Source organism: Pelodiscus sinensis, chromosome 3 (genome assembly GCF_049634645.1).
Source record: "Pelodiscus sinensis isolate JC-2024 chromosome 3, ASM4963464v1, whole genome shotgun sequence".
In the NCBI taxonomy this organism is placed as follows: Eukaryota; Metazoa; Chordata; order Testudines; family Trionychidae; genus Pelodiscus; species Pelodiscus sinensis.
The window spans coordinates 23,148,092-23,161,913 of record NC_134713.1 but is presented as its reverse complement, the minus strand read 5'-3'; the positions used below and the strand labels follow the sequence as shown (position 1 = coordinate 23,161,913).

At 39.7% G+C, this 13,822-nt stretch overlaps 1 protein-coding gene across 5 annotated transcripts in view; it reads right to left on the bottom strand.

The window, feature by feature from the left end:
* Positions 1-13,822, bottom strand: part of NBAS (NBAS subunit of NRZ tethering complex) — a 338,668-nt gene that overhangs the window by 111,180 nt on the left and 213,666 nt on the right. For all 5 annotated transcript variants that reach the window (XM_075923472.1, XM_075923475.1, XM_075923474.1 and 2 more), the window contains 3 exons: positions 10,458-10,687; positions 8,579-8,689; positions 4,290-4,540 (listed from right to left, as the gene is read on the bottom strand). In XM_075923472.1, coding sequence (XP_075779587.1) covers positions 4,290-4,540; positions 8,579-8,689; positions 10,458-10,687 — 592 coding nt within the window. The remainder of the gene's footprint in view (positions 1-4,289; positions 4,541-8,578; positions 8,690-10,457; positions 10,688-13,822) is intronic.

The window sequence follows — 13,822 nt, the reverse complement described above, 5'->3', positions numbered from 1 at the left end:
TAGCATCATTAATGCCAGGGCTAGTGCTGACTGCATTAGGAAAACCATGAGGTGAATGTCCCTTTCTTTTTTCATCTGCTGCTTGAATGACTTGCAAATGCAATGCTTATCACTAATCTGTCCCTCACCCAAGCATGTCAGGTAGCCACTCTGCAGGTTATCACCTGGGTTTGGGCGCTTGTACCCTAAATATGGCTTAAAACCTGGAGACCGGAGCATGCCCCATCCCTAAACCAAGTCCCAACCAAGATACTTAGTTGACTAACACTACTAAGATAACTATCTACATAAAAGTAACTGCTTTCATAGCGAAAAATAAGCTGTCTGAAACACAACAGTTCTGATGCACTTTCGCAGGCAGCAAGAAGGAATCAAGGTTTATAGAGCAATGCCAAACACTAATTGTTTTGTTTTTTTTAAATGAAGAACACCAATGATTTTTTTGTTGAGAAAAAAAGGGGGGGGTGATATTGACCCCCCTCCTCCCAAAAAGGTCGGGTGGGGGAAGGGGAGTTATTGAGGAAAAAAGGTCGCTTGCCCCCTTAAGGGCAGCCATTTTGAACTCTGTTGTTCTCCGTGGCACACCTTCTACTGGCTCGCGGCACAAGAGTGCCACGGAATACAGTTTAAGAAACATTGTTATAGAGAATAGTAAGCGCCATTTATACTGCACCATGGGCATACTACTCCAGGGGTCACTAGAGGTATTTCCTTATGGATACTGCTGATGGAAAAACTCAAGTTAGGAAATACCACAATTAAGGCTCTTTGTACACTTTTAAGTCATCTCCTTCCTGTGTATTTATGACGACAGATTTTAATTTCATGACTACATGCTAATTTTTCCAAGACTACTGCCTCATTCAATGCACAGACAGACCATGATCACACTGAATAAGCAGCATTCAGTACTCTCTTTTGTCCTCATAGTTCAATGTGTAGCCCCAGGCCTTAATTTACAGCATACTGTTCAGACCCTGCTATAAGGACAGAATTATTAATATCCTCATGGTTTTTCCTATGGTCTGCATTACTATAGCATCTCAGTGTTTAATTAATCAATCCATCTTCGCAACACTTCTGTGCAATACGGAAGTATTACTATCTCTATATTTCAACTGGGAGGCTAAGGCACAAAGATTAAGGTCAAATAATACACTAATTTTCGGTGCTCAACTTGAGAAGCCTTTGGACCTAATCAGTTGTTTTAAAGAGTCCTTATCATTATAAAGCACTTTCTGGATTCAAAACATTGACTGCAGCTGTGAAGACTAAACACTTCCAGAAATCAGACTTTGTGGGATCAAGTGGGGCACTGAGAAAATGAGAAACACAAATCACAGAATCATAGAGCTGGAAGAGACCTTAGAAGGTCATCGAGTCCAGCCCCCTGCTCAAGACAGGACCAATCCCAATTAAATCAACCCAGCCAGGGGTTTGCCAAGCCAAGACTTAAACACCTCTAGGGGTGGAGACTCCACTACTTCCCTAGGTAACCCATTCCAGTGCTTCACCACCCTCCTAGTGAAATAGTTTTTCCTAATATCCAACCTGGACCTCTCCCACCGCAACTTGAGACCATTCTTCCTTGTTCTGCCATCTGTCACTACTGAGAACAGCCTTTCTCCAGTCTCTTTGGAACCTCCCCTCAGGAAGTTGAAGGCTGCTATCAAATCCCCCCTCACTCTTCAATAGAGTTTGAAGGCTGCTATCAGGAAGTTGAAGGCTGCTATCAATAGACCCAACTCCCTCAGCCTCTCCTCGTAGGTCATATGCTCCAGACCCCTAATCATTTTGGTTACCCTCTGCTGGACCCTCTCCAACACATCCACATCTTTCCTGTAATTGGGGGCTGCGAACTGGACACAATACTCCACATCAGGCCTAACCAGATCCGAGTAAAGAGGAATAATCACATATCTGGATCGAATGGCAAATAATCAGTAGCAACCTCTGGAAAGTTTAGTTTAAGTGTTTTGCTTAGCTTCGCATAGGAACTATGTAGAAATAGCTGGGACAGAATCCAATTATCCCATGCAGCATTTGACTGATTTAACCATGAGACAGTCCTTTCTCTTCCTGCAATCCTCTGTATTATTCTCAATGCACCTTCCAAATTCTGCAACAAATGAGACAGCGATCTTAAAACAATACCTCATTTACTATGGAACGCTCATTCATTCCCAGAACAGAACAAGACTGTGTACTAAAATGTTTACTGAAAACATTCTGCTTCAGGTAGACATCTACCACATTAAGATTCAGTACAAAAGATTAAAATTTGGCAAAATTATACACAAACAGAAATCAGGGTCTTATAACATAAGAACATAAGAACGGCCGTACTGAGTCAGACCAAAGGTCCTTCTAAGCCCAGTATCCTGTCTGCCAACAGTGGCCAGCACCAGGTGCCCCAGAGAGGAGACAATGATCAAGCGATTTGTCTCCTGCCATCTCTCTCCAGCCTCTGACAAACAGAGGCCAAAGACACCATTTTATCCCTCTGGCTAATAGCCTTTTATGGACCTAACCTCCATGAAATTATCTAGCTTCTCTTTAAACTCTATTATAGTCCTAGCCTTCACAGCCTCCTCTGGCAAGGAGTTCCACAGGTTGACTACATGCTGTGTGAAGAAGAACTTTCTTTTATTAGTTTTAAACCTGCTACCCATTAATTTCATTTGGTGTCCTCTAGTTCTTCTATTTAGGGAACTAATAAATAACTTTTCTTTATCGGCCCTCTCCACACCACTCATGATTTTATATACCTCTATCATATCCGCCCTCAGTCTCCTCTATTCTAAACTGAAAAGTCCCAGTCGCTTTAACCTCTCCTCATATGGGACCCGTTCCAAACCCCTAATCATTTTAGTTGCCCTTTTCTGAACCCTTTCCAAGGCCAGAATATCTTTTTTGGGGTGAGGAGACCACATCTGTACACAGTATTCAAGATGTGGGCGTACCATAGTTTTATACAGGGGCAGTAAGATATTCTGGGTCTTATTTTCTATCCATTTCCTAACAATTCCTAGCATCCTATTTGCCTTTTTGACCGCCGCTGCACACTGCGTGGAAGTTTTCAGAGAACTGTCCACGATAACTCCAAGATCTCTTTCCTGATTTGTCGTAGCCAAATTAGCCCCCATCAAACTGTACGTGTAGTTGGGGTTATTTTCCCTGATGTGCATTACTTTACACTTATCCACATTAAATTTAATTTGCCATTTTGTTGCCCAATCACTCAGTTTGGTGAGATCTTCTTGGAGTCTCTCACAGTCTGCTTCTGTCTTGACTATCCTAAACAGTTTTGTATCATCGGCAAACTTTACTACCTCACTGCTTACCCCTTTCTCCAGATCATTTATGATTTATAACGGGAAGTGACAGGCAACTTTAATAATGGGGATGCTACTAGCCCCTGTTTAAAAATATAATTACATAAATGCCAGTTGCTAGACTTGATTGAAAAAAAATAATAGTTAAAGCTATCTCTCTAAGAAAAAAGTAATATTAAAATTAACAACTTTATTAAAATAATAAACTTTTAAAAGAAAAAATATGTTATATATATATAAAAATAATTAAGATTTTTGAAAGGTATACCAATACACAATCTGCATTTCAGGCAGTTTAAGAAGAGCACATTTTACATAAACTATGTTTCTGTCAAGAGCGGAAAAAGTGCTTGTTTTTGTTTTTTTAATACTCTTCATACACTCATGGTGTCAAGTATCAGAGGGGTAGCCATGTTAGTCTGAATCTGCAAAAGCGATGAAGAGTCCTGTGGCACCTTGTAGACTAACAGATATATTGGAGCATAAGCTTTCGAGGGCAAAGACCCATTTCGTCAGATGCATGTAGTGGAAATTCCAGAGGCAGGTATAAACATACAGGCATACAAAAAGAGTACCAATCAAGAGTAAGGCTATTGTGCAGAATGGAGAATTTCATTTTAATGATACAAAGATACATTTAAATACTTATATACCATTTTATAAGCTAAAATATTTACTCAACTAAAATATCAAAACACTGTTCATAATTATTTCCTTCAGTGCATTTTTCTGTAGCTTGCCATGAAAAACTAATCTAAACATGCAATAAACCAAAAAGGTTAATTTGCCTCTGAGGCATAAGAAACCTATAGTGCTCCTGCATCTACCTGATTTGCTTATAAAAGAGAATCTGATGATTTGAAACTAGAAAGTGTGACCTTGTCACTACTCAGAAAATGGAATAAATGTGATAACTAACTACAGATATAAAGTAAAAACCAATAAAATTCATACCTGGTGCAATGGCCTTAAATTTTTTCAGCAGCTGTATATGAGTTTCAGGTTTGACAGCATGCTTTACAAACTCTGAACAACCACAGTTTTGGAGAAGAGTAAAATAATAAAGCAAACGCTGGTGATCCATGCCTTCAATACCCGGGTAAACGTATTTGGCCAGGTGTTCATATAGGGCTTCAGGGTTGGTTTTCAACGTTTCAAAGAGACCAAGACTTTGTGCTCTGCCTTCTATTTCTCCAGTAGATAAACTGTGTATAAAACGAATATTGCTTTAAAAGACTGACACTCATGTAAATGAAATATGTATTGTATACCTTACAATACAAGAAGTAACTCATTTTTTTTTTGTTCAAACACAAAAGTTGAATATTATTTCACGTAGTATTCCGAGTAAAAAAGTGATCTCAATTATTTAAGAGACAGGCACCATCACCCTGTACCTCAAGGCGGTGCCAGTGATCCAGGACGTCTCCCAGGCCTCCTTGGATGCCAGGGAGGGATCTTCAGGTGAGTGATCTCACTTTGTCACACATGGAGAAAGGGGAAGTGTGGGCACAGATGAGGCAGGGAGCAAGCATCGCTCGGGCTGGACATCATGCTGCGGTCTGTGCATGTGCAACCCCGTGCAGCATCTGTGTACGACACACGGATGCAGCAGGCCGCCCGAGCATGGGTGGGATCCTGCCGCCAGGCTCGGGGAGGCCACATACGTCCTGCCACGGAGGTGGAGGGGGTGGCCTGGGTCAAGCAGGATAGACACAAGGTCATAGGCACAACCCCTCACAGACAGAGGAGTGCTGCACACAGCTTCTTCCGACAGAAGCCTGTAATCTAGATGTAGCCTGAGACACATCTCTGGGAAGGATGAGGAAAGCTGCAGTATCACCCATTCTGTACCTACTCTGTAGAATGACCTTCCACATCTGCTATCTATCAGTAAATAATCACTAAATTTAATTAATAATGAAAATGAAGCTTAGAACACCAGGAAGGGCAGCAGTCTTTTGAGCTAGTCCAGTGCAGATAAGAACAATTAAATAGTGTTAGATACAGAATTAAAATAAAAAATTAAAATGTCTAGAATGTGCTGAAGATACAAGTTTGACAAGCACAAATTTGAAGTTTTTAATGCACAATGACATTCCCAGTAAGTCTATTGTTTTCTTATCTGTTCTTTTTTATTGAATGGAGTTATATCGTTAATATTGCCTCTATAAAAGCAACATAGGGGCTACATCTACACCGCAAGCTTTTTGCGCAAGAAATCTTTTGCGGAAGAGTTCTTGTGCAAAAACTCATCCACACCGCAAAGCGCATTGCAAAAGCAATGTGCTTTTGCACAATAGAGCGTCCACACTGCATGGATGCTCTTGCGCAAGAAAGCTCTGATAGCCATTTCCAGAATGGCCATCAGAGCACCTGTGCTTTTTCCCCATAGGAAAAGCAAGAAACCCCTCTGGAACGTCCACACTTGCCTTTTTGCGCAATAGCTGTAGCACAAAAGGGAGTGATGCCTCGTAGAAAGAGGTTTACCTACACTGGCGAAAGCCCTCTGTTCTGCTGTTTTACGGCTGATTTACTTGCGCAAAAGGGCATTTGAGGTGTGGATGCTCCGCAGGTTTTTGCACAAAAACCTTGCAGTGTAGACATAGCCTGAGATGTTTTATATTTACCTATGATTTCAAACAGAATATGCCCTGTTTCCAACGATGTTTCTCACTCTAAGAACTGCAAACTCAGGCCACATTTCCACTTACTAGAGAATCGATCCTCTGGCGATCAATTTTCTCAGGTTCAATTTAGTGGTTCTAGTACTAAATCAAATGCTGAGGATGCCTCTGTCAGCACCAGTATGCCTCACTGTCACGAGGAGTAAGGGAAGTTGACGGAAGCGTTTCTGCAGTCAACCTCCTGCTGTGAGATGGCGCCAAGCTCAGCATAAGATATGTCGACTCCAGCTACATTATTTACGTACCTGGAGTTTTGTACCTTAAGCTGGCCTTCCCCCTGCAGTGTAGACCTGGCCTCAATCTTGTTTCAGTTGGAATTAAAATAGTACCTTTTATTGTAAAAAAAGATTTGACACATGGAACAATTGACAATTTAGACAATGATGCTTAGGACAATGTTATTATTTCTTTCTTCATAGCTGTATAGGCTCTGCAATGCTAATGAAAACAATAAAAAGGGTTTTCCCCCCTCTCTCACCACAGCCAAAGTTTAAGCTATTTCCTCAGTTTGGACCCACACTTAAACCTCCCCTATTCTGCACTTTTTAATGACCTTGTGAAGACAGATATTAGAATACATTTACTGACACATGATAAATATTGAAACCAGCATTTCACTAAATTACAATGTGCCAACATGTTTCATAGACCTCTGCGATCAATAGTCCTTCCTTTTAGAGGAAGAAGCAGTTATCACTACAAATTCTGACATAGCATAATAAAACAAAATATGATCATTACTGTTATCTGGTAATCAATGATTACTGATATAAAATGTTTCATTTTAGATATGGTCCATAAAGTGGATTATACAAATACTGCATATTTGTCTAACAATGAGTAACTCTTAGAATAAACATATTTCATTTCAACATTAATGACAACTAGGCATGCATTCTTAATACAATAATCCCTAGAGTGATTTATCCTGTAATGGACACATGCTTTAATTCAATCATCCTTAAAATAAGATTATTGTGCAACTAAAGCATGTTCTGCAGGGTGCTATATGATTATCCTTTTTTTTTTTTTTTTTAAAGGATACACTTTTGAATTTCATTGGGGGGGAAAAGGACCTTATTTTGCATTCCACTTATTACAGCCTTCCACAAATACTAATTCACAGATGACAGAATGAATAAAATAGGAGAAGCCTGAGGTGAGATTCCAGCCCCAGTGAAGTCAGTGGAATCTTTGCCATTTACTTCAATGGGTCCAGGATACTACACTTTGTGTGTCATTTATTTCTTTAAAATAAATAATATAGGGACATGATGGAATTTACCAGATGGCTTTTTTCTCCTACTGTTTTTAAGAAATAAAAGTTCAGATTGTCACAGCATCTTCAGACCTCTCCACTACGTAAGTGGTTTTATCTCTTATGTTTCATGTTTTATAAAATACAATAACTTTTTCATTCATTTTAATTAATAATTAATGTTAAAAGGGGTACAAGTGCTACTTAAGGCTATGGTTACATTAATTATTTCAAGTTTAAATAACATTTTTAATACTGAAACTGGTTTAGTTGTGACTTTCTCAACAACAGATTAGAATTGCTCTGGGTTTACTGACTTTGTGCTGAATTTATACTGAGAGCTTGACACGCTGCCATCCGAATCAGTTATAAGGACAATTAACGTAGCCTCTTAGGGTATGTCTATACTTGCACCCGAGTTCAAACTAGGGATGCAAATATAGGCATTCAAAATAGTCCATGAAGCGGGGATTTAAATATCCCACGCTTCATTAGCATGATCTCGCCAGCGCGTTACTCTGATCAACAGCTGTTTCGAAAGTGACAGTGCGCGCTGGGACACATTAGTTCAAACTGAACCCCTGTTTCTCCAATAATTCAGACATTTGCATTTAGTAACATTAGATGCATAGACATGACAGCAACATTCTTCTATGTTACATTTTCTCCTAATTTTAATCTTTTAAAAATCTTTTTCTACTGTTAACAATACATGCAATGAATGTGGTAACTGATGACCCCCACAAGGTCCAACTTCATCCTTCACACACATTTGAGGTTTGAAAAGCATCTTTTGAAACTGCTTGAAGAAAATAACATTGTTTTCAAAATTCTATAAAATACTGAATGCCTCAGCCATTAGTGAGTTGACACTGCTTCAGAAAAAAAGTAAATCCATATCATAAGACCATTTTTAAAAGCTAAGGCATCAGAAGAAGTGCCCTGAATTCAGAGATGTCAGGGCTCAGTGAAAACAGAGGTCTAAACATTGAAGAATTTGTAGGAATGTACATTGATTCGAAGCCCAAAAGACTGAATAAGAAAAACAGTAAAGGTGCAGAAGGCTCAGGAAGCCTTCAAAGCCTTTTAACCCCCATGTCATCTATTGTTCCTTATGGGTTGTTAAGGAAGACCTAATTCAAATGTAAATGAATGGAAAATGTGAAGCATGCCATCTGAAAGTAAAGCAAATATGGTAAACAAAAGCTGCTTCCTTTTGCCATAAGAATTCTTTTGGAATAGATCATACCTCAACGGAACAGAACTGCAAATTAATTCAGACGAGCCTCAACACTTACCCACTATCAGTGAACAGAAATTCAAGATGTGTCATGTACACTTCCCAAAGTGGAACGCTGTAACGGTGAGCCAAGGAAAGAGCAATCTTGTACACATTTTCTTCAAGTGTTCTTGTCAGGAGAGAACCATAAAACACAGCAAGAAAAAACGAAACTGGTCACACTAAGACGTTTAGGGAAAAAAAAGGCCTAAGAAAAATCCACTAGAAGAAGTATTGTTGCTTTGCAGCCCTCACATTATGGATAAATAATATTTAAAACATCATTGGCACAAGAAGCTGGATCCCCCACCTCCCAGGAGACTTTTCTAACCATTTTCTCAATGTCTCTCTTCCTCTCACCCTCTGGCCCCAAATCATTCTTTCATTAATTTATCCACTGTGGAGCAAATTCAATATTGAGCCAGAGAGAACAAGTATCAAACTAATTCTCTGGTTTGGTGGTTAGACCCCCCTCCCTTGGGAGGTGGAAGACCAGGGGTCCAGTCACCACTCCAATTTTTTAAAAAAAATTATTTATCCATAGTGGAATAGCACTTTTCAAAAGATTTTCTTTTTGATTAGTGAAAGTAATAGTATATCACATACTTTTAACCGTACAAAAGCACAAAAAAAAGGAAAAGAGGAAAAATTCTCTTTACTACTCAACTACTACTCAACTGCATTTATTGATTCATTGAGCTGAAAGGTAATTTAGCAGACCTTAAACAACAAGTATAAAATATAAATAGTACTTTTCTCACTACATGAGAAAAGCACTACTGCAGAATAGCCCGTAGTACAGTGGTGAAGGGATTCACCTCAAAGATGGCAAGTTCCAGTTCAAATCCCTTCTTCCCTCCTCAGGTAGAACATGTTCTAAACAGAGCATCTCCCACATCTCTGGTTAGTACATGAACCACTGGGTTAAAAACTCCCCCATTCCATGCTCCTTGCTTAAAATGGTATAGGCGCCAAATGCTAAGACAAGGTTTGGAGATGAGAATCCCAAGCAGAGGAAAGAAAGTCCCTGTAGCCTGTATTTAAGTACTTACCTCCAAAAGGGAAGGGTCTTAGCAAAAGACTCCTTAGTTTGGCATCTCCTGTAGTCTACTTAGGCAAGGAGCTGCCTCACTTATTGGATTTTGTCAATTTCATTCTAAGGTGCTTATATCTCCCCATTCTTTATAGAGGGAGCCTAGGCACCTAACTCAGACTTTGGTAATCCCAGTGATTTTTCTAGGCACCTATAAGTTAAGTGTTTTTGATGCTCAGCATCATCATTTCTTTATGAATCAAGTCTTAGGAGGAGCTTTACAGCGTGTTTTAGAGAATTTCAATGCTAGAATTAAGGGATTCTGGACATTGGAATTACAATTCAATAGGAAAACTGTATGGTAAATCTTAAAAAAGATGGGTCTTTAGTCAACGGTATGAGGATGATATTTAAGTACATTCTATCAGATGTGTGAAAAAGAAAGTTTATACATTTTGCAATATAAGTATGCTCTAACTAAATGATCAACATTAAAACAGGGTTTATCTAGAATATATTTAAATTCAATAGTAGAAGACATTATGTTTTTGTGTGGTTCAGAATTCTTTCCCCTTTTAGGGCATCTGTTTTAAGGGACAGTAACTTCAGTAACTAAAGCACAAAGATAAAAGGCAGTGGACCAGAAAGAGTATTCTTAGCATCTGCACTTACTGATCTACTTGGCTGGCTCTTCATCTGACTAGAGTAGTTGAAGGAAAAAGAGCCCATTTATTGCAAAATAAACCTACAAAGTAAGTGATAACTAATAAGTCCTTCTAAAAGACAGTGTTACTAAAAATGTATTGCCTTGTTTTTAAATACTACCACTTGAACAAAACAAAAAACATATAAGGACATTACTTACTCCGCCAAACCCAATATAGTTTCTCTTTTGTACTGGCTATCTGCTGTAAACCTCTGAACATCTACTCCTTTGCCGAGGCCTTGAAGGATTTGAGCCTGAGTGAAATCCAATAGTCGTTCATTGTAGTAGTACAGCTGCTTAATCAAAGCTGCTATTTCTTCAGGCCAGTCTGCATGGCCACACTGCGTAACATGTTTTGTAACCATCTTAATCAGCTCTTTTGGGTCAGCCTGTAAAATAAAGTAAAAATGCTTTATTTTCAAACTTTAAAACAATGTTGCCGTTCTAAGATTCATCTGATGGTGTTTTCATCAATCAAGCACGAAATATTTCTTTGATCTTTACAGAAACGATCGAATCCAGGGATGTTCCACATTTTAAACATAGGGAACTCTCATAAACATATAGAACCTTTTAAAATGGTAGCAATATCAGTGTGATCACTGAATGCTAAATAACCAGAATACATTTACGTAATTGAAGCAAGTCATATCTGGACTGCTGTCAAACGTGTAGCAGTGTGATGGGATGGTTGCTGCACAAATAGCTCTTCTAGAGGGATGGGGCCAGAGGACATTCAGAAAGAGGCTGAAGGAAGCCAACCAAGGCTCAGCTGGCCTGAATAAAAAGGGTAGAAAAGCAAAGGGGACTCAGTCTCTCTCCAGCTTTGGAGAGATGAGGGCTTCTTTATTACAGGGAAGCTCTGGCCTAGCCCTCTACCAGGCTGAAGGTGTGATACTGGGCCCAGAGGAGGTATTAGAGCTACATAGGAGCAGTAGGAATAGGCAGTGGGTTCACTCCCTCCTCCTTGCCAAATAAGACCGTAGTTTGCCCCTGAAGGAAGGGGCTAGAAGAAGAGAGGTAGTAGGCCACTGACGCAAGTGGTGGGGGTAGAAGTACCGGAGTCCCCTAGGAGAGGAGGAAGATGGACATGGGCACTGCCGAGAGGGAAAGAACCAGTGGAGGGGGCACTAAAGTCTGGGAGGGGTGCAGAACCTGACAGAGCACTGTGGTGGAAAATTGGAAAGGGCAGGTAACTACGGGCAGGACACCAACGGGGGGGAGGGGGAGAGGAGGAGACGGACTTTCCAGTGTTGTGGAGCTAATTCCCAGATTGATCAGCAGGTGGAGCTGTATGGTCACAGGTTCAACTCACAAGATTTTCTTTTTGATTAGTGAAAGTAATAGTAATATCACATACTTTTAACCGTACAAAAGGACAAAAAAGAGGAAAAATTCTCTTTACTACTCAACTACTACTCAACTGCATTTATTGATTCATTGAGCTGAAAGGTAATTTAGCAGAGCTTATACAACAAGTATAAAATATAAATTATATGATTAAAAGTTAGCTAATCCACCACCCTATATTCAAACAGGGAAACATATCACACATATTTTTCCGAAGTAATGACTCATTCCAATGCACTGAGAAAAATAACATACAAATGTAACAGCATATTCATTTTTAGCAAGGTTTAAAAATCATTTGTATTACATTCTGCCACTCTACTCTGCACTAGTTAGGCCTCAGCTGGAATACTGTGTCCAGTTCTGGGCGCCACATTTCAAGAAAGATGTGGAGAAATTGGAAAGGGTACAGAAAAGAGCGACAAGAATGATTAAAGGTCTAGAGAACATGACCTATGAAGCCAGGCTTCATGAACTGGGCTTGTTTAGTTTGGACAAAAGAAGATTAAGGGGGGACATGATAGCGGTTTTCAAATATCTAAAAGGGTGTCACAAGGAGGAAGGAGAAAATTTGTTCCTCTTGGTTTCTGAGGACAGGACAAGGAGTAATTGGCTTAAAGTGCAGCAGGGGAGGTTTAGATTGAACATTAGGAAAAAATTCCTAACTGTCAGGGTGGTCAAATATTGGAATAAATTGCCAAGGGAGGTGGTGGAATCTCCCTCTCTGGAAATATTTAAGAACAGGTTAGATAGACATCTGTCAGGGATGGTGTAGACGGAGCTTGGTCCTGCCTTGAGGGCTGGGGGCTGGACTCGATGACCTCTTGAGGTCCCTTCCAGTCCTATTATTCTATGATTCTATATTTAAAATGCACTATGGCTCCAGTATCTAGCTCAGATTTTCAAAACTGCACATAGGAAACAGGCCTTTGAAAAGTGCATTATCGTTTCCACATTCGTAAATCAACGGCACTCTGAGACAGATAAACTTTTGAAAATCTGGCCCAAATAATGTTGTATTGTCTGTATTATGAATACAGTATCTTCTATCAATATATTGATATTCATCCCAAAGTAATTCACAAACTTTTTGAACCATTATAGAAGATACATAGTGATCCACCTACTCTGCCTCTGAAACGTAGTAAACTTTGTGATCAAACAGCATGTAGCAAAACTACTGGACTTTTTAGGCAGGAAATAAATATGGTATTTATTTGAAATAGCAAAAGAATAGACACACAGCAGGGAAATGCAATTTCCTGCGAATTTGGACAGCACACTCTGTTTAGTCCTGTTCTTTTAAGAAAAGTTGCATGTGACCTATAATAACAGAGTGAGATCAGCACCTTAACTTTACCTCTTATCTAAAAATGACATCTTCAGCAATATAACACTCCCAGCACAATACTGTGACTAATACAGGCACTGAGGGAATAGTTCCACCCTCCCCCCCCCCCCCACACACACTCCCTCTCCAAGACCATCAACACATTCCTGTATTATGTTCATTCTTGCATGTGTGACAAGCAGAGTCCTGACACCCCAAGGGGAGTACAGGGGCTTTGAACCCCCCAAAATAAGCAATTGAATCAACCAGAAGTATACAATGCTACTGTCAACTAAAGCAAAATGCAGGACAATGTAGCACTTTAAAGACTAACAAGATGGTTTATTAGATGATGAGCTTTCGTGGGCCAGACCCACTTCCTCAGATCAAATAGTGGAAGGGACACGATTCAAAACGCCCAAGCTCTTCCTGTACCTGTCCCTTATGACCAGCTGAAGTTCTTTTAAATTGTGCTTGGCTCTGTTACAGCAACTGAAGGAGTCAGGTTAAAGCTTAAACAGTTAAAGGTTTATTAAAGAAGCTTATAAATCATATGGTTACAGTGGCTACTGCTCTATTTCTTAACTGCTAGCAAATATAGATCTTAAAAATGGTTACAAAGAAAATAAAGATAGAAAATAGAAATAATGGTACCAAGTGACAACTTAATCTTTAAAGAGCTCTAAGTCTATGTGTACACTTAAGACAAAGGACCACATCCAGGTACAATTTTTACGCCCTTCTGTGCCTCTCGACTCCAGCGGGTCAAGCTAGGGCTGGTCCCTCAATCCCTAGGAAAGACGAATACGAGGTGGGCGTCCCCGTGGAACCTCGGGAGGTCAAA